Source organism: Podarcis raffonei, chromosome Z, assembly GCF_027172205.1.
Source record: "Podarcis raffonei isolate rPodRaf1 chromosome Z, rPodRaf1.pri, whole genome shotgun sequence".
Lineage (NCBI taxonomy): Eukaryota > Metazoa > Chordata > Lepidosauria > Squamata > Lacertidae > Podarcis > Podarcis raffonei.
The window spans coordinates 42,543,279-42,568,208 of NC_070621.1; the positions used below are offsets into that span (position 1 = coordinate 42,543,279).

General features: G+C 42.2%; 2 protein-coding genes across 10 annotated transcripts in view; both read right to left on the minus strand.

The window, feature by feature from the left end:
- Positions 1–16,963, minus strand: part of MTMR1 (myotubularin related protein 1) — a 54,738-nt gene extending 37,775 nt beyond the window's left edge. The window contains exons 1-4 of one of the 6 annotated variants that reach the window (XM_053374330.1): positions 16,532–16,963; positions 11,423–11,528; positions 8,591–8,614; positions 2,819–2,869 (exon numbers count right to left, since the gene is read on the minus strand). In XM_053374330.1, coding sequence (XP_053230305.1) covers positions 2,819–2,869; positions 8,591–8,614; positions 11,423–11,528; positions 16,532–16,719 — 369 coding nt within the window. In that variant the 5' untranslated portion in view covers positions 16,720–16,963. Of the gene's footprint in view, positions 1–2,815; positions 2,870–8,590; positions 8,615–11,422; positions 11,529–16,531 lie in introns of all 6 variants that reach the window. The other 5 variants (XM_053374329.1, XM_053374332.1, XM_053374331.1 and 2 more) reach the window with 5 other exon arrangements.
- A 2,691-nt stretch (positions 16,964–19,654) lies between these two features.
- The window catches only part of MTM1 (myotubularin 1), a 28,713-nt gene continuing 23,437 nt past the window's right edge, over positions 19,655–24,930 (minus strand). For 2 of the 4 annotated variants that reach the window (XM_053373587.1, XM_053373585.1), the window contains one exon: positions 19,655–21,704. In XM_053373587.1, the coding sequence (XP_053229562.1) occupies positions 21,549–21,704 (156 nt within the window). In that variant the 3' untranslated portion in view covers positions 19,655–21,548. Of the gene's footprint in view, positions 21,708–24,930 lie in introns of all 4 variants that reach the window. The other 2 variants (XM_053373586.1, XM_053373584.1) reach the window with 1 other exon arrangement.

Here is a 24,930-nt window from a genome sequence, read left to right on the forward strand (position 1 = left end):
AACTTCTGCTGCATTTCTGATTTACAAGTCAGGATTAATACTGCAATCCTTCCAACAGTTGCCTTCCCATATGTCCAAATGATGTTCACAGAACTAGTGTTTGTTTCTGTGCAATACTGCTCTAGCAGAAGTGTGGTGGAATTATTTTTTTAAAAGCAATTGGCCAATTTATCACTTGACATTAACAGATTTTGATGTGAAATACTAATATGACATCTGGCATACTATGATTTATACGCCTTATCCTACATACAATATTAACTGGTGTAATTAACTTACTGATTCATTAACTGCATATTTAAAATGTAGACTTTAATAAGTTTTTAATTACAAACACTCACCACTAAATCATATTCAGTTCCACTGGTCTTGTAAATTTTGTGCCTCACTTCACTCACAGAATTCATTTAAGATTTGTTTCAAAATAACATATTATTCAAAGTCCAATAATTTGTATTTTTTGTCATTCTGATGTTTGTTGTACCATGGATCCATCTCTGTACAGACATTTATTAGTTTTTTATATGTTTTAGTTATTTAAATTGTATAAATCAATAAAATCATATAATAATTGAAAATCATAAAATGTCACCTATATTGATATTGTAATATTTTAAGCAGCACCTTAATGGTTAAAGGGTATCTCCCTAAACTATTTTTGGTCAACGCTATTTATTTGATATAAAAATTCTTTTTGTGAACTTGAACAATACTCAACTATATATAAATTTATACAATCAATCAATCAATCAATCAATCAATGAATGTTTGGACTTTATGACCAAGATGCAAGTAACTGCTTAATCAGATCTTCATGGCTAAGGGGATTTTGACCTTGAGTTAGGGGGAAGAGCCATAGCTCAGTGGTAGAGCATCTGCTTTGCATGCAGAAGATCCCAGGTTCAATCCCCAGCAACTCCAGGTAAGGCAAGGCAAGGAGAGCTGCTGCCAGTCATTGTAGACAATCCTGAGCCAGATGGACCAATGGTCTGACTCCATATAAGGAAGCTTCCTATTTTCTTGAACAGTAGCCCTCCCCACCTCCCCCTGGCAAAGTGCTTTTGCAATCAGAGGGACTTCAAGAAGCAAAACGTGGCAAGAAAGGAAGAGGGTTCCAGCTCTTTCCATTTTAAAAAGATTCAAAAGTCTCTCTGCACATGTCCAAGCTGTTACACATACTCTTGGCTAATATATTGAAATAAGGAGTGCTTCGTTTTACTTCTATCTGAATTTTTTTGGTTTACATTCTTGTTTACACTGTAGTTGCACATTAATAGGTTACTTAAAAAGCATTCAGAAATTGTGACTTCCCACTCTTGCCTACTTTCACAACAGCTGGAAAGCACAGGGATGCAGTGTACCCACAGCCCACACTGTCAAGCTGCTGTTGCCAAGTGCAATGAGAGGAAAGAAGGAGTCCTCTGGAGTGCAGATGTTGCACAGCTGCAATGGTCGCAAACCTATGCCATCACTGGACTGTGCTTGTTACTGAAAGCTACTGGACAACAGCAGAACTCACCTTTATCCCTCATTTGCAAGTCAGAGAAAATGGCCTTCCTTCTGCATGTGTTTTAAATGCTAAAAGTCTTGTGACCATCCCTGTCAGGCATTCAATGAGCTAAGTATCAATCTTACTCTGACTCCTAGTGTGGACCTTACACGTGTTCCTATTGTGAGTCACCTACACTGGGGGAGGGGGCAGCAGCATAGCTGGCCACTCAGACACCCAGGGTGATGTGTGCGCCCTTCACCTGGGGGCGGGGCAAGCAGGAGCAGGGCACACTGCACCTCACCGCCACCTCCCTCTCAGCTGTAGGGCAGCTGAGGGAGAGGCAGCAGGTCGAAGCAAGACCACACTGCCGTTTTGGGCAGCATGGACCTTGCACACAGTTCCCCCGGCACCTCAATCTCAGTCGCCTTACAGCTGAGGGGGAGGTGGTGGGCAGATGCAACCCCCATGCTGCTGTTTCAGGCAGTGTGGAGCCTGCGGGCACCCAAGCCAACGCATTACTTCCAGAAGAGATGCATGGCTCAGGCGCACTGAAGGCTCTGCAGTAAGTGCTGCCTCCCACAGTGTGGCGCCCAGTGCCCCCCACTCCGCTAGCTACACCTCTGAGGTGAGGGAAATATGGCCTAGGTCAACAGGTGCCAAATACAGATGGGAGCAGGACCCTAGGTTACCAATCCAAAGCCTGGTGCAATGGGGCATGTCTGCAATGGTCTTTAAATATGTGCTTTTTACAAGGAGCAGCCTGCATTGATCACTTGGAATGATTGTGTTCTGCATACCACTGGAAGTGATACGCCTATGGCCTCACTTCTAGTACATTTTAAAAGTAATCAAAGGAACTGTAAATATTTACCAATGCTATGGGAAAAACCATAGATATAATCTGCTATGTGCCTCAAGACAATGGCACTGCTCTAAACTACCCCCTAGCTTCAATGGACATTTAGCTATGAGTATGAGTTATGCATCCTCAATTCAAAGGAGAGAGCTTCAGAGAAGTATTAATTTTCACAAGTGGGGGAGGATTTAGGGGAGTGTGTGACTGATTCACCTGCACTGCGCACCAAACCAAGAGGGCACTGCAATGGAAGGTGAGAGGTGGGGGGCACCAAACTGTGGCATCGCACAGGGTGCTGCTGAAATTTTAAAGCCCAAAGTCCACCACTGTTCACAAGCACTGAAAAACAGTTTTTAAACTATTCTCGAACTTCTGAAGAGTAGGTAACAAAAATGAGAATTTCCACAACTCCAACATTCACAGTGACATTCTATAGAGTTAGTGAACAAAAGATGAGTAAAACTTGCCACCTGATCAACTTCTGCGTCAGAAGGATAGCCATTGTGTCCATCCTGAATCTCCTGAATAGCATGATGCAGCAGTGGGCAAGCAGAAGTAAGAGAAAAAACATGCACATAACAGGTGAAAGGAGAGAATTTTAAAAACAGAGACAGTAGATACTCCAAAAGAAATGTATTTGGTAAGCTTTTTCATTCCTTGCAAAAATCAAATAGATCAAGCAGAGACTTTAGCACCTATTAGATCCAGTCATGGTTTGTTTTCTTAAATATTGGGATGATCTGGAATATGAACATTCCTGTTCTTCCAAAGGTAAGTCCAGGTACCAAAGAACACAAAGTATGTACTGTCTTTTCTTTTCTTTTCTTTTTTTGAAACAAGCAATCTTTAAAATAGCAAAGACAAAATGCAGAGTATAAAGTAGGCCACATGCTTGACATAAAAGAAGGAATTGATTATAGACCAATGAGAGAATCCATGCAGTTATTTAAAGATAAAACAATTAAATATTTGTATCCTCAATAGAGATATTAAGACAGTTGAAGTACTGCTAAGAACTTAATGGCCCCATCTGCAGATCTGCCCATTACCACAAACCCTGATACTATGTTGTTATTGCTGCTGGATATGCCAGCAAGACACTTTAGAATCAGGTTTAACCATTTCTGATCATTTGTTTCTTAAGATTTTGTTGCATGAAATATTTTTCCACACACCAGCTGGATCAGCAAGAACATAATTCGTCAAAATATATAAAGGTCCATTTCTTTGCATTTCTTCCTTCTCCAGACAAAACTTTAAGGAGGTGCTTTCTGAAGTATTTGCATTTCAGAGACTTCACTGGAGACCATGATATTTTTACAAGATTTGCTTTGTATAGAGACAGCTGGTTAACAGCTTCCTTTATGAGATTGCTTTTAAGCCCAGGTGAGTTCCAGGTCACAACTGTTGAATGGGAGGAATTATTATTTGAACAGGCAACATCTTGTGTTCAAACCTCAAAAGCTGAATTTAATGCAGCTCTATAAATTAGGCCCCAAAAGTTACTAGCCTACAAATTCTTTACTTGCCTGCTTTTTAGACATAAAAAAGACAGATATGGACAGAGCGCTCCATCTCTCCTTTGCCAGCCCTACTCACAAGTAAAAATCAGGCTAGTAGTAAAAAGGCTGTAAACTGGAATGCAGCAGGCTGGTGTAGGAGGCATTCTGCTTGGTTTCTATGCTGACTGAGCAGGAAGAGACTTTGTGTTCTGTATGTTCAACACAGAAACACAGCAGACTGGGGGGGGACGGGACGGAGTCAAGCTTGCACACTTGATTTTTATGCTGGCTTCATCCCCTTGTGTTTCCAGCAGAAGAGTGCAGCAGCCTGGTAATAAGGACATGAATCACTGCCCCTTCACCACAGGCCAATACTGTTTCTGATCTGACATATCCAGCAAAAAAATTACAGTGGGCTAGCAGAGGAGAGATGGGTCAGTCTGCCCTTCCTCTGTCAGCATGATTGGTTTCTGTACTGGCTATGGAGTAGCAGCCAGAATGCAAGCAGAACAAGCTGGCAAAGGAGGAACAGAATGATCTCCACCACCACCACCAGCCCACCTACATGGAATCCCATAAGCTTTCTCACAGTCAGCTGGCTTGCTGCCAAACATAATGTGCAAACATGGCCTGAGCCCAGCATGGTGGCACCTTGCTGGGCCAAGTTCTGAAGCAACTGCGTAAGTTCTACTATACTCTCTTTTAATAATTCCTATTAAACCACAAAATAATGTTCAGTTGACCTAAAATATGCTAGTAGCTAAACTTTCAGATAATTAAGATTTCCAACATTTTTATAATTTCCATTTATAAAGAGAAGAATGATACTTTGAAACAAATTTTCCCCACATCAGGAATATTGCTGAAGACTTCCGGGTTAGCACCATCGGCTAATGGCGGATTCCCTCCGAGCTCCGGAGGGAATCGGCTCCGCAGGATCCGGGTCTTGCCGCTGCGGCGACGCGGGGACCCTCAGAAATCACAGGCACTGAAGCCTGTGAACTTGGTGACTCGGTGGGCACCATTTGCACCCCCCGACCCGCGAAGGAGCCTTTTTAAAGGCTTCGGAACGGGGGACGGGGTGAGCGGCGCGGTGCTGAGAGTTGACTGCTTCTCCTGCGGAGTGAAGCCGCATGCCATGGTCGGAGAGCGCTGACTTCTTCTTGTGAACAATTGGACTCTAAAAGCAATAACCCGTGAGTAATACGGAAATTGGATTTGTAAAGAAAAAAATTTTTTTTAATTAGGCACGATCAGGGAAGGCGCAAACAGGAAGTCCGTCTCCCCGTCTTATAAATAATCTAAAGCAAGGACTAGCTAACTAAGGTCGAGAGAATTTCTTCTTCTTTATTGGGTAAAAGACATTAATTTCATGATTTGGCAGTATAAGTAATTTTACTGGAGGATAAGAGCTAATTTTGAGAGCTGAAGTGCCATCCCCCCGGACCCGGGAGTGATCCGCAAGAGAGCCTGTTGAGGAGATATAGAAGAGTTTGACAGCTGTCAAATTAGCTGTCAAGAAGGAAAAAGAGAACTTTGTTTCTGCTATCTCTGCTGGATATATTTGCTACAATTTGGTTATATTTTGTTGAAAACAAGGAAGAACTGATACAAACTAACTTGATTTTTGGATTTGAACTGGAAGGAAGATAAAGTAACCAAAATCGCTCTAGAGGGGATTTTGGGACATTACAAGAATGGCTGAAGGAGGAAAAATTCAAGCTAAATTGGACAGAGTGTTTCTTCTCTTGGGAAAGTTACAAGGCCAAATTGATGTTTTGGCTACAAATGTTGCAACTCTGGACTTAACAGTAAACAAATCCATTGAATTTGATAAGGACTTGACTCATGAAGTCCATGCAGCTGGACAAGAAGAGAAACTTGAAAGATTTGAGAGTGTGGAGAAAGAGATATATGTTGTTTCTGAGGAAAAGGAAGGAGGAGATGTAATGCTGCAGATGACAAAGGAGAGCCAGAGGCCTGACATGATGGCTACAAAGGAAAATAAGTACTGGATGATGAAAATCTGTTTTGAATTGAAGATTGAAGAATGGAGAGATCTCCTTATGTGGAGATCTGAAGACCTATGGATTACAAATTTGATTAAGGTGAAAGTTGGAGCTTTTGGGACATTTGGACTTAAAAGGAGTAAGAAACAAGATTCAGGCTCCACTTTTAAGTATGGAGGTCTGGCTGGAAGAAATATGGACCCTATCGGGATAGAGCTTCTCCGAGATCTGGTGTTTAATATTAAGGACTACCAAAAAAACCGGCAGAGAGGAATTGAGAGAGAATTAAGAGCCTCGGACGTGAGGTCTCCAGGCTGATAGTAGACTAAGACTGGTGGTCATTTGTTGGGGATTGAAACCGGGAAAGGGGGGGGTTGGGAATCCAAAGGGTGCAGAATAATAATCTGTTTTTTTATTTATTTTGTTTTGTTATTAGTATGAAAATTGGGGAATTCGTGGAAGGGAATTTGGGTCGACTTTAGAAAAAAGTTTTAAGAATGAGCACTGATGTTTAAATACTGATGTTTATAAGTTAAAATTGGTTTGTTTTTTTTTAAAAAAATGAATTAAATATAAAAAGGTCAAAAATTGGGGACAAGAACTTGTTGAATTAACAATTTGAATTGGAATATAAGAAGGGGAGGTGTGGGGAAGTCAGGGAAATATGTTATTGAAAATAAGGATTGTAAACTTTATGTGTTTTTAACTTTTTTGTTTTTCTCTTTTTGATTTTTTAATGTATAAAGGTGGAAAAACTCAATAAATGTTTTTTTTAAAAAAAGGAATATTGCTGAAGAATACAGATGCACTTGCATCGTACTGCAGGAGAATTATGGCAGTCCCAGATATTATTATTTTTTAGTTTTGAACAAGAAGATGCAGATGCAAAGATCAGGAAGAGAAGGCTAAAGCAATGCAATCTGGAAAAGAACTACCAAAATGCTTAGCAAGAAAAAAATTGCACATAATTTTAACTGTAACCATTTTTACCTTGTCCTTAGATTTATGTGTATCACTATTCAATAGATAATAGTTTGATAAAATTATACGTAAGCATTCTGGGAGTCTAGAGAGCAGGATCAAAAATGCTGTATTTTAAGCCTTTTTTGTAAAAGGCAGGTAGTAACCCACTGTTCCTCTTTTTGAGGAGCAGCCTAAATCAAGATTTACCTTCCACTTCCTCTCATTCTATGACTGGATAGTGGCTGGAGGGAAACTAAAGTTATGCCCCAGATGCTTCATTGGCCTCTACCATTCTATTGTCCTTTGAAAGCATCACTAACATCCAAAGAATGTGCCTCTTCCAAACAAAACAATACAGAAGAGGGATGCCAGGACCAGCAAGAAAATGAGACTAGGATTTCAATGGAAGCAGACCTATGCTATGCTAGCCTTCCAAATAAGTCCTCAAAGGTTGCTAGATCAGGAATATTAGCTCTTTATGGCACACTAGTGTATAGAAATGGGTGGGGAAGCCAAATGCATCAGTTTTAAACAGCCAGCCTGCCAGTTCCCCTAGAAATTATTTTCACTCACCATTGGAGACTGGGTAATTGGCTGTTCTATGTGCTATCTCAGGAGAAAAGCAAAGGAGTGGGAGGAATATTTTCACCTGGGAGTGGGAGGGATGCACTAGATTCTAGAATAGGCAAAGGCAATTTCCAGCCTGAAGGCAGAATTAGGCCTACCAAGAGTCCTAATCTGGCCCAAGAGGTGTAAAGCAGGCTGCAAAGGAACAATCGGGAGTGTTAGAATATGCTCCTGGTTGTTCCCCTGCAAGCTCATTTGGTGCTCAGTGCAACCCCTGCAGAGATTGGCTCCATCTGGGAACTCCCAATCTAGAGCTCCCAAGGAGTCAATCCCTTCTGCAAATAGGGTTTGCATACTTCCTTGGATGACATAGCTCAATTCAAGCCATACCAATAAATGGATATTTTTGTTTTGCACCCAGGCTTGACCTCAAGAAATGGGAGCATGCTAGATGTGTGTTCCTAACTTTTTCCTTTGAAGCTAAATCACCTGATGTCATGGTGACATTAAGTGATGGGGGAGCTCAGGATCCAACTGTTCCTCAGCCCTGATTTGAAACTTCATTTGCTGATTTGAAACTGAAGGCAACAAAAAAACAAATACATGTTTTTTTAATATCCAGAATGAACACTGGATGACACATTTTAGCAATTATGGGACAAAGATGTATGTCATTGCAGCAGTGCCTAACTTGGATCACAGATTTAGAATTTTCCACTAAGAGTCTTGCCAATATGGGAATGCGTGCATAAACACAAGCATTGATTGAAATCTTATTTAAGTAGCATAGACTAAAATGCATTGTTTGTTCTTTGGTTCCTTCAAATATCTGTAGCACACAGAAAACATTAACACTGGTAATACAGTACTCTGTGCTCCAAAACATGTAAGCATCAGTTGAGGGGGCCTATTTGTCAGAATTAATGTAATAAAACTTAAATTAGTACCATGCATTTCCAACATAACTTAAATATACTGCACTCTCACACACTGGCTTTTACTGCTCATGACAACACTGTAATGTACATAAAACATTTCTATGGCAAACAAGCTGTTGCACTGCATAGCAAGATGGCCCGACTGGTTTAAACCGACCATTTATGAAGTAAAGAAGAACACTTAGCACACTGGATTCTCAACACAGCACAAAAACACAAAACAGGTAAAAGGCTGACTTGCCAATAGCCACATTTATTCTTACCCTTACAGTAGGCCTCCTGTATACCTGTTAGTTAAAATACAGATATTATCCAACAAGTCACGTATTCAAATCCTACATTTGGGAAATACCACCTACAGGCCCATATTACTAGAAGCATACCAATGACCATGCTATTCTTTACATGCTCACTTGTGACACAGTTAAATAGAAATGAATCATGAGGCCCTATGTATCCATGATGATAGGGTAAGCAAAACAAATCAATACACTTCCAAGGTTGGTGCAGTATGGTAGGCTGCATAAACAAACCCAAAGGGTGGAATATTCTGGCAGCAGATCTTGTAATACTGCTTAAGGAACCATCAAGATCGCACAATTGTTTGTCTGATGTTTAAAAAGATTTTAATTTGTGACAGGAAAAAAAAGGTATTGGTGGTATGCAATACTAGTCTATTCACAGCAGATTCATTAAAGTTAATGGATATGAGTAACTTAGATACATTAATTTCAGTGGGTCTACTCCAAGTAGTCCTTAACTGAATGCAACCCTCACACTTTAACAAGAGCATGTGTTTCCACTGCTTCCACATGCATTAAAAAAATATGGAGCTGAAATAGGCTTCACCTATAATTCGATCAAGGGCAGTTAACCTTTATTTGGCCCAAGGGTGACACTGAATGTAGAAAACCTTCTGGAGATCACAAACCCTGATGGATGTGGCCACCTTAAACACACACACATGCCATAACCCCACACATCAGAGCTACACCCTTCTTCAAAGTGCTTTGAAAAACAGAGTGGTCTTTGAGGTGGGGGGCAGGAGAGTGTGTGAAATGTGGTTTCCCTCCCCATGTGCAAGTTTCCTCTGCAGTGCGCAGTGCTGCAATTGGAAAGAGGCAGGGTTACAGAGAGAAAATTCAGGTCAGCAAAGGAACTGTGACCACCATCACTGCTAGGTAATCAAAGTGCTCTGGAATAAATAAGGAGCGCTCCAATCTGTTAGCAACATTAGCAGGAAGAGAAGAGGTGCTTCATTCAGTCCTCCTGCTGCTGTTACTCTGCAAAAAAATTGTTTGGGGGCTGGCAGGCCAGAGGAAAATACTGGGTGGGCCAATTTAACCTCTTATGGGGGCGGGGACGACAGTTCACCATCCCTAAATTAAATAATAATGTGCAAGCTTTGTGTACCTATGCTTAACTGACAACAGATTGTATCTCAGCTTGATACAATTTAAATTTACTCCTGAAAATTTCTTAGAAGTGAATATATATCATATCATAAATAATGTGTCCTTTATTTTTGTCCACTTTAGCCTTTTTAAATAATCAAAACAAATGTCTCCTTCTAGCCACCTTATAGGTAGGCCTTGAGCACCTAAGCTGGCAGTGCATAGTCCCTACCAAAAGTAAGAGCAAGAAAGATGAAAAGGAAGGAGACAGTCATGCTCTGTGTGGGCCCAAGATATTCTTTAAGACCCATGGCGGAAGGAATCAAATGATAAAAATCACAGGGACAACATGGCTGTCCAAACAAAGAAGAAAAAATGTGGGTCAGAACACCATCAACTTAGCCAACAAATAATCACAAAACGGATGACCTAATAACGTGCTTTCGCTAATGGGGCCTCTTGCTGCTGCTGCTGCGCCGCCGGCACACGATTTCCATTCTCATCCTGGGGCAAAGTTCTCAACTTGAGGTAACTCTTCCAGGTTAGTGGAGTATGTAACCTGAAGCGTTTGTAACCTGAGGCGTTTGTAACTTGAGGTACCACTGTATAGTCAACACACATTGGGTTTAATGGCAGGTGGGATTGCCAAGGTCTTTTTTTCCTAGATGTCTGCCATCTTTCCACTCCCTTTTTTTAATTAAAAAAAATGGTAAGTGCATAAAGCTGAATGTGCAAAAGTTAAAGGCACATAAGCTGTGAGATACTTGTACTTATTCCAAATACACCTGGCATTAGCAATTTGCCCCAGTACAAGAGCACTGACTGTTAAGTGGCTCAGTCATCTATACCTGACGGTGCTGACTTTAAAAGATTCCTCTCTTTTCAAACGTGTGTGATATTTGCCAAAAACAGAGATATGTTAAAATAAAAACTCTGTTCTTGAGGACTGCACCAGAATTCCCCAGTACATTGAATCCAAGCTCTAAAAACTCAGATTCCACAGGTAACGTACAATAGCTGTAATGCCAAAATTGCCACATTCATTTATCCAAGGCAGCAGCCGTGGTCCAGAGAAAGCATTACATTTTGATGCCACATGTTACAGAAGTTCCAAGTACAAAATTTTGACTGCTTCTATAGAGAAAAACACACAAGAGGAGAATTTTAAAAATAGAATCTGATCAAGCATGCTTCAACAGATTCATCTCTAGGTGTAGGAACAATCTATTTCCTATTCACGGGAGTTTAAAGAGTTTCCTACTTCTAGAGAGAATCTACTGCCTTTTGAATCCACAAAACACTGGTAAATGACTTAATTTGCTTTAAATGAAACAAGACAAATATTCATTTGTCTGCTTTACTTGAAGAATGCATGGCAATTTGCTTGCTTTTTAAAATCAAAAAGCAAAGGTGAAAGATGAAATAAAAGTATTTTCTCACAATCAATCACACTGAAGACCTAAACTAAGTGGCAATTTTAGATTTCAAATGGCACTAACACAAAAAAGTAACAGTTTATCAGATCTAACTGCTTCACATATAAAATCTTACCCTTTCATGTTATCATCTTAACCCTTTTCTCAGATGACAGAAAGATACATTTTTTGGTTTTGCTCTCCATTCCCTTGCATATCTTATTTGGGGTAAGGACTGATGTGGCACCATATACATAAATTAAAAGAATGAATAAATAAGACTTACCCGGTACTCTCTGGATACACTGTCTGAGGGCACAGAACCTGAAATCTGACTAGAAATTGTAGCAGCAATGAGTTGCTTGCACCACTCAACGTGTGATCCTGTGGGGCTACAAGAACAGAATATATAACAAGTTACTTAGCAGAAGATTCTTACTTTATAAATAACTACTGAACATTTAGATTCTGCATTAATCGTTTAATTCAGATGATCCTTCAAACCATGGTTTTACAGATTAGAAATGAACAGCACATTTGCATGACCACTCTCTGCCCCCTCATGTGCAGATTCCCTTCTCCATTTCCATGTTTCCTTGACAGTAACATCCAAAAGGGAAAGACTATAGTTAGCACTAGCTGCGAAAGAAAGATTTTGAAAATGCACTTCAAACCATGTTTTCAAAATAGTAGTCTGGAAGTTAGCCTCAAACATATTTTGCCCAACAGACATTACAGCAAGCCAATGCTTGAAGTGAGTAGGAAACCATCCCACTTATAAAGCAGATCTAAAACATTTTCTTGTCTTTTCAAGTGATGTAATTAAACGTGGCCTTATTTATATTAAATCATCCTGCTTTTTCTTCTTGCTCTCCCATTTTGAGCATTCCTTATAATAACCCAGAAATGGGGAAACTGGTGTATGTGAAGGCAGAGGCAATTTTTGAAGAAGTACCATATTTTTCGCCCTATAGGGCACACCGGCCCATAGGGCGCACTTTTTTGGGGGGGGGAATAAAGAAAAAAATTATTTCCCCCCCCGAGCCCCAAAGCGCAAAGAAGCCATGAGAGTGAGCAGGATAGATCCCGCTAGCTGTCTTGGCTTCATTTTTAGCCTCGGGGCTGGGGGTCCGGGAGCGAAGGCAAGGTTGCGCTCAACCTCGCCATCGCTCCTGGAGCTTGCTGCTATCCGAAGCCCGGGGAGCGCGGCGCTGTAGCCCGCTGCGCACCCCGGACTTCGGGCTGCAAGCACCTATCCGCAAGCCTTTGGAGCCTGCAGGAGTTCCCGCTGGGCTCCGCAGGCTTGCGGATAGCTTCCTGAAGCCTGCATTCGCCCCATAGGACGCACACACATTTCCCCTTCATTTTTGGAGGGGAAAAAGTGCGTCCTATAGGGCGAAAAATATGGTATTTTAAAACATTAGTTAATTTTTCTATTGAGCAGACAAAAACAGTTAACAAAAACAAACTGCAAAGAATAATACTAGGAAAGTCTTCTGACTTGAAAAAATAACTGGACAACAAGAGGAGAAAGCTGATATCTGTTTAAGCATGAACATTTGTAACTAGAAGCATACAGATTATAGACCAAGTAGGTTTTTAGGGTTAGCAAATCCCAGGATTTTAACTGGATGACCCATTAAGTCTTAGCAAGAGGTTCTTTCTTCAAGAATGCCTAAACACTCAGGAAAAACATGAAAGCAATTTCCTGAAACAGCCTGAAGTGGTTTGGCATCAAAAACTGAGAAGACTGCCAGATTCTGGGAAGTGATGTGGGAATTTGAAATATGCTACAACCAGTTTCAGCTAGTGAAATATTGAAAGGAATGGAGACAATGTATTTTCAGTAACTTATTTTCTATGGAAAACAAACTTTCCTCAACCTAATGCAAGTCCACAATAAAGGGCAGGTTATATAAATGAGTCAATGTTGTTGAGAGTTGTACTAGAACTGGGGAAATCAAATTTCAAATTCATGAGGCTGATGTGGGATGGATTTTTTCCTGAACTTTATTTCTCTTTTTTAAAAAATATGTCTCATTGGTTCATTAGTAACAATGAATGCAAATATATTAAGCAAGCTGAGCAAAATGTCAAGGTTGTATTTGTTTCTCAGGTGATTGTCCCTAGTAAGTATGCGACACATTGTGACAGGTTAAATACTTCTGGGATATGGACAATTTTTTAAAAACTTGGGATACTTTCTGTTAGCTCAATTAAAAAATATAACTAAATTACACATATTAAGTTAGATCAGTCTGGATTAGAAAAATTTTCTGATGCAATTTGAAAATATTCTGATACAATTTACCCAATGGAAATTTTTCAAATTATAAATTTTATGGAGAACTCACACACCACTCCCCACTTCCTTTCTGCTCCCTCATCCCCTAGTGCCTATGCCTTAAGTGTGTGGGACCTCATGCCTGCATGCCAAAAGTGGCCCTCCAGGCCTCTCTGTTTGGTCATAAGAACACTTCCCAAGGCACATCTCCTCTTCTCTGTCTACTCCACCTCTATTTAGCCCTTCCTGTGTTGCTTCTCAATGTCTATTTTAGAGTAAGTCCCTTAGGTTTGGAACTTAAATCATTTTTTTAAAAAAAACAACACCATGTATGTCAATATTGTTATATAAATAAATAACACTATTTGGAGGGGAGTTGTGAGGAAAGGGGAGATGGAGGGACAGCAGTTTGCCTAAGGCTGCCTAATAATAAGTCCATAGCAGAGGCAGCATTTAAACTGGGGACTTCAGGGTTGGCAGCTCAGTTCCTTGTCACTATATTGCACTAGTTTATAGGAAACATCATTTAATATCATCATACCCAATAGTGATTAATACATGTACTGAGCATTGTATCATTTTACTATTATTTTTAATAGTAAACTTCCAAATGACTTCTAGGCAGTTTATAAAGCATAAGAACCAACTACACAATACCGTTAAGATAAAGAATAATTAAAAGTACACAGTAATTAAAATAAACAAACAAACAATCCCATTAAAACAGCAGATCAATTATAACAGCAATTAAAACAGGAGGATCAGTTCAAGAAATCACAGAAACAGCCTTTTAATTCACATTGCTACATATGAATCCTCTGGTATGTCAGCAGGGAGTGCATGCCACAACACTGGTGCCTGCACAATTCCCACCAAAGTGATGACCAGCTTTTGAAATTAATAGGTTATTTAGTAGTATGCAGTAGCCAAGCATCTCTCTGTGTGTCTTTCTCTCACACACAGAGACTCATCTGGAAGTTGGGATGGCACCGGATCCCTTGAAACCACTATCAGCTGCTCAGGAGAGCTCTTCTAAAGCCCTTCCCTGCCTGATTATAGAAGCATAAAACTGTAAAGTTGGAAGGGACCCCAAGGGTCATCTAGTCCAACCCCCTTGCAATGCAGGAACTAAAGCATCCATGACAGATGGCTACCCAACCTCTGCTAAAAAACCTCTAATGAAGGAGGGTCTACCATTAGCTCACTTCTCTCATTCAATCTCATAAAATGCTGGAGGGTGCATTTATCACTAGCCTCTACAAAGCAGGATGTGTCAAGTTTGGCTATTTTCATGTGTATATCCACAACCACACATACACACACACACAAATTCTATGTGGGCTTTGGCAAAACATTTGATGAGACTCTGTAGAGCTTCCTTGGAGTGTGCTGTCAAGGCTGTGTTATCTGCAAACATAAGGACCCACCACACTTTTTTCTTGGCCCGGATGTGTGCCAAGTTGAACAGACCCCTGCCACTCCTGGAAGGCATATGAGCAACAGGAAGAAGAATGTGCCAAAGAGAATTGGGGCGAGAACACAGCCCTGTTTCACATTGCTCTTTATAGAGAAGGCGTCAGAAGCTGTCATACTGGACATTGATGCATGTTTTCATTGAAGGACACAATCATCTTGTGGAGGTAGGCATCTAGTCACATTGTGTATCCACAGCAGTGACCAGAGGAGGAATGACCACTGGCAAAAGCACAGAGAGAAGAAATGCCATGGTGCACCTGTAGCAGCAAAACTTCATCTGCCCCAGGTGCAACAAAACATATCTCTCCTGTATCAGACTCTACCGGCAGAGCAGACACTGTAACTCTCCAACTGTTCGACTTCACCCTCTTCCACTGCCTTCCGAAACAGACGGATGCCAACAACTATACCTATACATATATACAGACACACACAGACATAGGTGCACACATGCATATAGTATACATATATAGTATACACACATAAATACACACTCTCTCTATATTATATATATTATACTTATTATTATTTATTTCTATACCACCCTCCATCCAAGGATCACAGGGCAGATTACAATACAGTGGTACCTCTGGATGAGAACGGGATCCGTTCAGGAGCCCTGTTCGCATCCTGAAGGCGAACGCAACCCACGACTGCGCGTGTCGCGATTCGCCGCTTCTGTGCATGCGTGTGACGTCATTTTGAGTGTCTGCGCTTGCGAGAGTGGCAAAACCTGGAAGTAACATGCTCCGTTACTTCCAGGTCGCCACAGAGCGTAACCTGAAAACGCTCAACCTGAAGCACATTTACCCAAGGTATGACTGTATAAAAATGTAAAAATACATGTATAGTATACAGAGATCTTCTTTTTCTTCTTCTCTGGCAATTGCTTGTAGCTGAGTAAGATTCTCTTCCATGAACATGGTTTTAAGGACGAGTTTGTAAGTGACTGTGGAGGCCAGTTCTGCATCCACACGTCCTTTCAAAGCAGGGACATAAGTTTCCGGGCGGGAGTTGATCATGGTGAGGGTTTGCCAAACGTGCCTTCCTCTTGGCACCTTTCATCCTGAGTTCAAGCATCTTCAAAGCCCATGGGCACCTTTGGAAAAGGCTGCTCTCCCATTGGAGCGCTTGCAGGCCAGTGTTTCCCAACTGTCAGTTGCATTTTTTTGAGAGAGAGTCTTTAAACCTCTGTTGTTGACCACAGGCTTTACGCTTTCCATTCTTAAGTTGGTAATAGAGTAGTTGCTTTGGAAGACGATAATCAGGCATCCGAACAACATGCATGCAGACACACATAGGCATACACACGTACATATATGCATACACACGTACGTATATGCACACATATCCATATAAATGCACACGTATATAAACATGCAGACATATACACAGATACTTATGCATGCATGCACCCACGTACCCACCCCATCCCCCCCACCCCTTCTCTCTCGTCAACCGATGCTCTTATAACGAAAGGGACACCAGGAATAGGGAGCGGCTTCCCCCTCCCTCCGACAACACACAAGCCAATCCCCCGGAGAGTGATGAGAAGGCAGCCGGCGAGCACAAAGCGGCGGCGCTGCCACCCCCGCCACCTCCTCTCGGGGCCCGACCCTCCCTCCCCGCCCTCACCTGTCCAGGGTCTCCACACTCGGCTGGCGAGACCCGGCGGCGCTCGACGACGAGGCCGCCCCAGTCGCTGCAGCCGCCGCGGCCGCGGCCGCCCCGGGCCCGGCCACCGACGCCAGGCGCGTGGGTCTCCTGAGCGGGCCGGCGGGTCCCGCTCCGCTCTCGGCCGCCGCCGCCGCCCTGCCGTCCATGTTGCCGGTGGCCGTGGAGTGCGGCCGCGGGCGAGCGGGCAGCGGGGGCTTCCTGCTCTCCGTCCTCGCTTCCCGGCCTGGCTTGTGAGGAGAAGCAAGGAGGCGTCGAGGCGGTAGCCGGGAAGCCAACTGTCACCTGGCGGAGGCGGCCGCCGAGGCAGCGCGCGGCGAGCTCCCTACCCACAGGCCTCCGCGGCAGGAGCACGAGAGGCGGTTGCTGAGGCGGCCGAGGCTGCGATCCTTCTCTGAGCTGGGGGGGGGGGGCGGGTGTAGAAAAGGGCGGGTCGGGCGGAGCCAGCCGACGGAGCGTTTGCATGAGGGGGGAACGATGTGCCGCGGCTGCCGTCGAGATTTCAGCCCCGTTCATGCGGCGCTTGCGTCCCCCCGCGCCGGCTGCGCCCAGTCCCTACTCGGAGTAGACCCGTTGGAATCCATTCCCTCCCCCCCCCGCTTCGACGTGTCTGCCTGCTGCTTCTCGGGTGTTTTTCCTCTGGCCATGAGCATGATTGGAACGGCAGATCATTGTTCTCGCTTTTCTATCCCATTGGGATGGGTTCCCGCCACCCTCGCTTTTAATTCGTCCCATCTTAGCCCCCCCCCCTTTCTTCCTTTATGCCTTTTAAATCGGCGGATGACAGTTGCTGTGCGCAAATGGGACTCTCGAAATCTCCACCCTGTTTGTGGTGAAAGGGAAATTTGAGCAAGAGGGTGGTTTCCTTAAAATTTCTCTCAAGGCAGCGGTTCTAAAACTTTTCTTTTTTAAAAATAAATTCCCATCTCTGGGGCACACTTTCAGAATGAAAATTTGCCACGCCGGATTTTTAATTTATTGGTAAGAAAAGCATTGGGAAATGAAGACACAACCCAGCAGTACTTGCTTTATAACACAGGACACGACTGCTTTGCAATATGATTGGTTGACATTGGTGAAAGTATAAATCAATGCTGCTACATAAGAACATGAACGATTCTCAAAATATATCAATAAATGAGCCTCATATGTGTATGTATGTATGTGCAGTGTTTTTTTTCTAAAAAAAATGTTTAGGGGCACATCCTACTCATCTTGAAATACTGCCCCTCAATGAGGCCAAACTTAGATTCACAAAATATTTAGGGGTATGCATACCCCTGCGCCCCCCCCCCAGAAAAAAAGCACTGTGTATATGTGTATAGAAACTCAATGAGAGGTGTGAACTTGCTTTTTGCCAGGTAATTCCAGGGTTGCAGGTTATCCCTGCATAGGGCAGCTGCATATTCCTGCATTGCAGGGGGCTGGTCTAGACTACTAGAGGGTTGTCAGGATCCCTTTCCAACTCGACAATTCCATGATTTATAATATGTAGAGTGTGCCTCAGATTTTGGCAAGCAGAGGGAGTTCTCCAATAAGGGTCTTACCAGGTGGTTGGTTTAGCATCACTGCACTAAACTGAAAGTATAAAGGGGATAAGAAAGGTGCAGATTAGGAGGGGGAGGGAGATTACCATTTCATAAGATTTCCTGAATTTGCTAACCAGTTATAGTGGAAATCACAAAGGACCATCAGAATCTCCAGGTAGTTTGTTGATGTTCTCTGCCTGAGATGCTGAAGCTAATACAGAAGAGCCATCTGTCAAGGCTCTTGGGAGCTACCAATCCTTGATTTAAAATAAGAGCACTCCTCACCACAATACTATTAGTGAAAACAACAGGTAATGTACCTTTCACCAGCACTGTACCCCTTAGATTTTGTAACATCCTCCCTCCTTTACATGTGGCAGAGCAGAAAGGAAACGCATATGCTAAAAATAAACAGCACTCACAGCTGCTAGTCACATGCGCTTAACTGTTTGATGAAGGTGGCTTGCATCTTCAAAATGAATTCAGGCACTTAAAAATCAAATGTCTAATATACTAGCCCATTTCACAGTCCACCGTCAATTCAGCAAGCCACTAACCAAATTAAGAATGCCCAATATAGCTGTAACTTTTAAACTTACAAAGCTTAGTGATCATTAATGTTATAGCAAGGAACATGGTTTTGACCTATAAAGCCTTGTGGCTCAGAACCCCAATACCTCAAGGACTACATCTCCCCATATGAACCAATCTGGACCATGCGTTAGCCATCCAAGGTCCTTCTCCATGGGCCCTCTCCAAGGGAGATGTGGAGGGTGGCAACCCGAGAGTATACTCTTAGTGGGTGGTTCCCTAGAAACGGATAGATGGGAGACTGCCTGCTCCTTTCCGTGAGACAACTCCTTCTGGGGAGGCAACTAGCAGTAAATCTGATCCTGACCCCACCTCCAGAGATGTCAGAGCCAGCATGAGCAACCTTGCAGACACAGCCCAAGTGAAGGAGCGCCCAGTCCCAGAACTCCAGCTTCTTGTCGTGCAAACACTCTGCCCCACACTCCAAAAGAAAGGTACAGAAGGGTGTACTGCTTGTTACAGGGGTAGGCAACCTAAGGCCCGGGGGCCGAATGCGGCCCAATCGCCTTCTCAATCCGGCCCGCGGACAGTCTGGGAATCAGTGTGTTTTTACATGAGTAGAATGTGTCCTTTTATTTAAAATGCATCTCTGGGTTGTTTGTGGGGCTGACCTCTGGCTTGTTAGATCAATGTATTAAGGTTGCACTTAGCCATGTATATTACCTCTGGTGTACGTTCTGAACCTTGTAACCTGTAGTTTGTCTAATGTACTGATCTGATTAAGCATTAAAGCCTTTGGAAGAATGGAAGTTTGGAGTTCCAGTTCTTCGTAAGGTGGGGAGGGCCAAGGCACCTGGGAAGAGCAGTCTATAAACTGGGGCTGCTACAGAGAAGGCCTCTTCTTTATCACCACCCTTCAGACCTTCCTTGGAGCTGGTTCAATAAATTCTGTTCCGTACAGTGTGGGCCCCTAGGAATGGTGTATAGGATTGGGCTGTTTGCTACCCAGAAAAGAGGCATAAAGAAATGTTCAGCTTTTTTATTTCATATGACTTAAGCAGGTATTAAAAAATCAAGTTATACTTTCCCAAACATTAAATTCTCTAAAATTCAGGACACAGCATCACCTGTGGTGGTAGAAACATCAATCAATGGTATGCAGATAAGGAGAAGGCAAATGTATTTAAATCTGTTTTACAATACTCCCCGCTTTGCCGCAACCCCCCACCCCCAGCTGAGCGTGTAGTGTTTTACTTAGTAAAAACAAGCAAGATAGCAATTAATCCACACTAGACAGTATGAAACATACATGATGTTTTAAGGGTTCCCGTGAAAAATGAGATGCTTAAAAACTGCAGGCAAACAAAAGGCAATTATATCAGTCTGCATAGTTTTTCAGAGTTTTATGCTCGGTCATTTAGAATAGGCTGATGGGATACGTGAGTTTCCTTGTAATTCAAGTTATGCAGTTCATCTCAGATTTGTTACCCTTACAGAAAACAACAAGCCATGTACATGTGCAATGAGATAAAGACAAAAGAATCAAAGGTGTGTGAAATTTAGAGGACAGGTATCAAGTGGAAGGAAATAAATCATGCATCAACTAGTGGAATTTATTACTAGTACTTCAGTCTATCCCTGAAGAAGTAGTGCAAATTTATCAGTATACTATTAACCGTATTAATGTGCTCTGCTTTTCTTTTAATGAAAATATACTCTTTCTAAAATATCCCAATGTCCTCTAAAACTAATAAATTTATAGTATTTTATGGACTTTGTCTTCAGTCTTTGAAACCGAAAATATTTACACTTTACAAAGAAAAGAATACTCCAAACATTTCAAATTAATTTACAAATTATTCCTAGGATATCCTTGCCACCTTACATTTTGTAGATCAAAAATTACACATATAATAATTTACAAATGGTAGACAAACACCCTCAAAGTGTCAAATATTTTGAAAATAAGTCACGTTAGCTGCAAACAGTTCTTCACAAATCCTATTCTTCAAGATATTCTGAACTGACCAAATATCACTTAATAAAATGTTTATCCTAAATAAAATGTGGATTAAAATATCAAGTTGCAAGGTCTGTGCTGACTTCACAAGTGCTTGTAATGTTTTTAAATGATTCCTGAAAAGAATTATAAAATTTAACAAAAAACTGACATGAAGGCAGACAGCAAACCGAGTGATCTGCAACATTTAAATATTTTCAGTGCACTCCCTATTTTCTGCATATTGTTTAATATATTTGAGAAAAATACTAATTTATTATGGGAACAAGTTATACAAGCTCACACATTATGTTCCATCTCATAAGGCTGCTGCTCTGAATAGGCACAAATTTAAGTCATGATAGCGTACCACTATCACTGAAATAAGTTTTCAGTGTAAGAAACCATATAAAACTAGTCCACACAGTAATTGATCCTCAAGAGCATGTGCCCTTAACAACTTTGCTTCTTACACCACAGGCTTCTTACATGTGCATATGATTCAGCAAATTTCTCATTGGCATCAATGGCACTTTGCTCAATATATGAACTTAAACATGCATTTTAAGTCTGAGCAGGAGAGCCTATAGACAAAAATGAATTCATACTGTCTTTAAAAAAAGATGATGGCTATTATTGAAAGCGTTAGCTATATCTATTTGGATTGCAGTAGGAGGGGAAAAAACACCTTTAAAGATATTATAACTGCTAGTTGGATGACATTTTTCCCAGGCAAAAGTTTGTGAAAGGCACATAAATCTATTTTTAAAAGCCCACTTGTGTTCAAATCCTCTCCTATAGGGACAAAGATTTTAGGAAAAAACTCTACATAAGGCATCAATGTTTTCCTCTTGTCCAATACATCAGAATAAGCACCACTTATAACAATGTTCAAAGAAAATAATCCAACCAGTTTCCTTCAAAAGTGAGTTTGCACGTGCGACATCATCTGTGAAGAAGATGAAGAGGAATTGGGAAATCTGGGGTTGTTCGCAATTTGCAGTTCTTCTAGTCGTCTCACGTAGTCATCGCGCAATGCCAGTAGCTCCATGTAACGCTGTTCCACTGGATTTGGCTGCTAGACACAGTTGAAAGATTTTAAAATATGTTATTTGGACTTCGCTGAAGATACAGAATAATCCAAGATTTGATAGCTAAATCAAATCCAAGACCTCCATCTTCAAATCCATATGTGTAGAGATGACTGGCTGCATTCAGATATTATGCTTTAGCAAGATTTAGCAGGTTCATGCATTTCCCTCCCAAATGGGCTCAAGGAAGAATTCAAAAACTTCTGCTTTTTGTTATGAGTAGCTTGCTGCGCCACCCACTCAGAGCTATGGTTAACACCAACTATTTATCTTGTTTTTCACCAGTAAAGGTTCCAACATCAGTTTTTTAAAAAGACAGTACGTGCCCCGAGGCTTACAATCTAAGAAGACAAGACACAAAGGGAAAATAGATAGGGCGGCAGGGAGAGGAGATAAGTAAACTGAGGAACAAGTTATTCTAATGTTGCAATGACTGGCTCGGGTGGACAAGTTCAAGAAAAGTTGCCAAACACTGCCCATCTCTCAGCTGTGCCAGCAGAGTATTCCCACTTCCTTCCTCCGCTGCAGCCTGTTGTAATTGTTGCTGCCAGGCAACAGGGGATGGAAAGATGCTGCCTCATTTGTTCTCTTCCCTCCTCTTATAACAGCCTGTAGTTAGTTCTCTATGGTTCCGAAAGCAAGACTTGTTTAAAATCAACTACAATGAATTAACCACAGTTTGTTAGTATGGATGAGATGACAAACTGTAGTTAACTAGGAGCAGAAGCAAAAGTTTCCAGGCTTCCTAGTCCTAGCCCTGCAGGAGGAGAGGGGAAGGTGATCAGCATGAGCCTTGGAGCAGGTTAGATCGATCGTAGTTGAGAATGACACCAGAATTCCACCTTTCAATGAGGTCTTTCTTCAGGGTGGCATTTACACACACACACACACACACACACACACACACACACACACTTAATACAAATAATGGCAATACATGAAATTTCTCCAAGCACTTTGCTTTCCTAGGCCCTTTCAATAACAAATCTCTTAAAGCAGAGCCTAAGTCCAGCATTGATCTGCCTCCCCAAACCCTTTATCTGCTTGCTATCAAGCCAAGGAAGAGCACAAACGAGACCAGCACACCTTCACCGTTAACGCCATTTGCGGAGGTTGGGCAGTCATTCCAGTGAACTGGGCTGCACCACCTGCCCTAAAATATTTAAATGTCCCCATTCTGAGTGCTATGGTTATGTATGTGGCTAAAAAGAAACAACTTTACATATCTCTCTCCCAGTAAACTAATTTACAGGTATGTTTTTATGTTCTAGAACGCATTTCTTTTCTATCCATGCAAAGACCTTCAAAGCAGGCACACTGGATTTATAGTGTCTGCAAATCTGAATGGCATACAGAGCATTGCCTGGCTTTCTTCCAGCCCCCAGCATGCTGTAAACACAACTGGAGACACAGTACAGAAAAACGCTGCCTTGAGGCTGCTGCTGCTTTCCAGTGGATTGCTGATAAAGACTGCTTGTTAAACACAGAAGCTCTCTTCTCTCTTTGCTCCCAGCTGTTGTACCAAATATTGAGGCTAAGAAGTATCAAGTGTATCCCATCTTTTTCTCCTCAGTAGATCGACTTTTACACAGTAGTTAACCAGGAAGAGAAATACGGAATGCTTGAAGAGCAGCCAGAAGGGGTTCAATACTGAGGCAGAAAAGGGGATTACTCACCTTGCATTATAGCTTTCTAATTCCCCAACCCCAAGCACATTCCCATGGCACGTACTTCCAAATAAATGTTCTTATGGCTGGCCTCCAGTATTACCCCAAAACAGGGAAGCAGAGAATACAAGTCCTGCTAAATCAGACCAGGGCCGATCTACGTTCTCATAGCGGTAAACCCGCAAACTACAAGGAGCCCAACAAGCAAGATATGAATGCAACAGCACACTTCTGCTTGCGATCGCCAGCAACTGAGTTTCAGAGGCACGCTGCCTCAGATACTGGATTTAATATAGTCCTCATGGCTAATAGCTACTAACAGCCACATTCTCCCTGAATTTTTGACAGGCTGACAGCCTTCACTGCATCTTGTGGGAGGGAATTCCACAGTCTAACTGTATATTCTGTGGAGAAGTACTTTATCTTGTCTGTCCCTCAATCTCCCATCATTCAGCTTCCTTGGATGATTCCCAGCTTCTAGTAAGCATAGCCTTCCTCACTTTCGCAACACCATGCACCTTTTTATACTCATCATATCCCTCCTTATTCATGTCCCCCCCCCCCAAACAGCTACAAATGTTGTAGCCTATAACAAGAGTTCCTCCAGGCACTTGACCGTTTGGATTGCTCTTTTCTGCACCTTTCCTTTCTTTTTTTCCCAAATCATTTTTATTAAATCTCCCTAAATCTCCCAGAACATTATACATTTTTAAACCTTGAAAGTTTCTTTTTGACATCCCACCCCCCTTTCCTCATGTGTTTGGTTTCTACTCCATTTCATTACCTGTTTTACAACATACAACTTTACTATCTAAACTCCAGTATTGTTAATTCTTTCATTAATCTGCTGCTTTTATTTCAGATCCCGCCAGTGACTTCCTGTATGGGTGATACTTTAATATGTAATCATTTTCTGCAACTTTTCCAGCTCTACAAGGGTCCTTTTCGAGGTGCAACAGCCATTAGTGTATGCAGATGTGTTATTACCAAGGAGGCAGGCTTAGTCGTTCCTTAAGAACAAAACCTGCTTCCGGGTCTGGGTCCTGACCGGAAGGATACTGGAATCAGCAAGGGAAAGCCACATGACCTGAAAGTGTTGCTGTGAAATGCCAGGTCAATGATTCATAAGACCACTACCATCCATGACCTGGTTGTGGATGGAGGACTTGACCTGGCATGTGTGACAGAGACTTTGTTGGATGAAGCAGATGGGCCTGTCTTTGCCGCTGCTTGTCCACCAGGTTTCTCTTACACACAGCAACCCAGGTAATGTGGGCAGGGGGGAGGGTTGCAGTGATTTTTAGGAAGTCGTTAGTTTGCACCAGGCGTCCTATTGGGAAGACCCAGTTCTCTGAGTGCATGTTCTGGAAGTTGGGCAATAGGGGCAGTACAGGATTCCTTTTGGTGTACTGACCTCCCTGCTGCACCAAGGATTCCCAGCCCAAGCTGCTTCAGGTCATGGCGGATGTTCTCCTGGAGACACCTAGTTTACATGGAGCCCGGACAGCCCCATGGTTTTCCCCGGAGCTGAGGGCGATGAAAC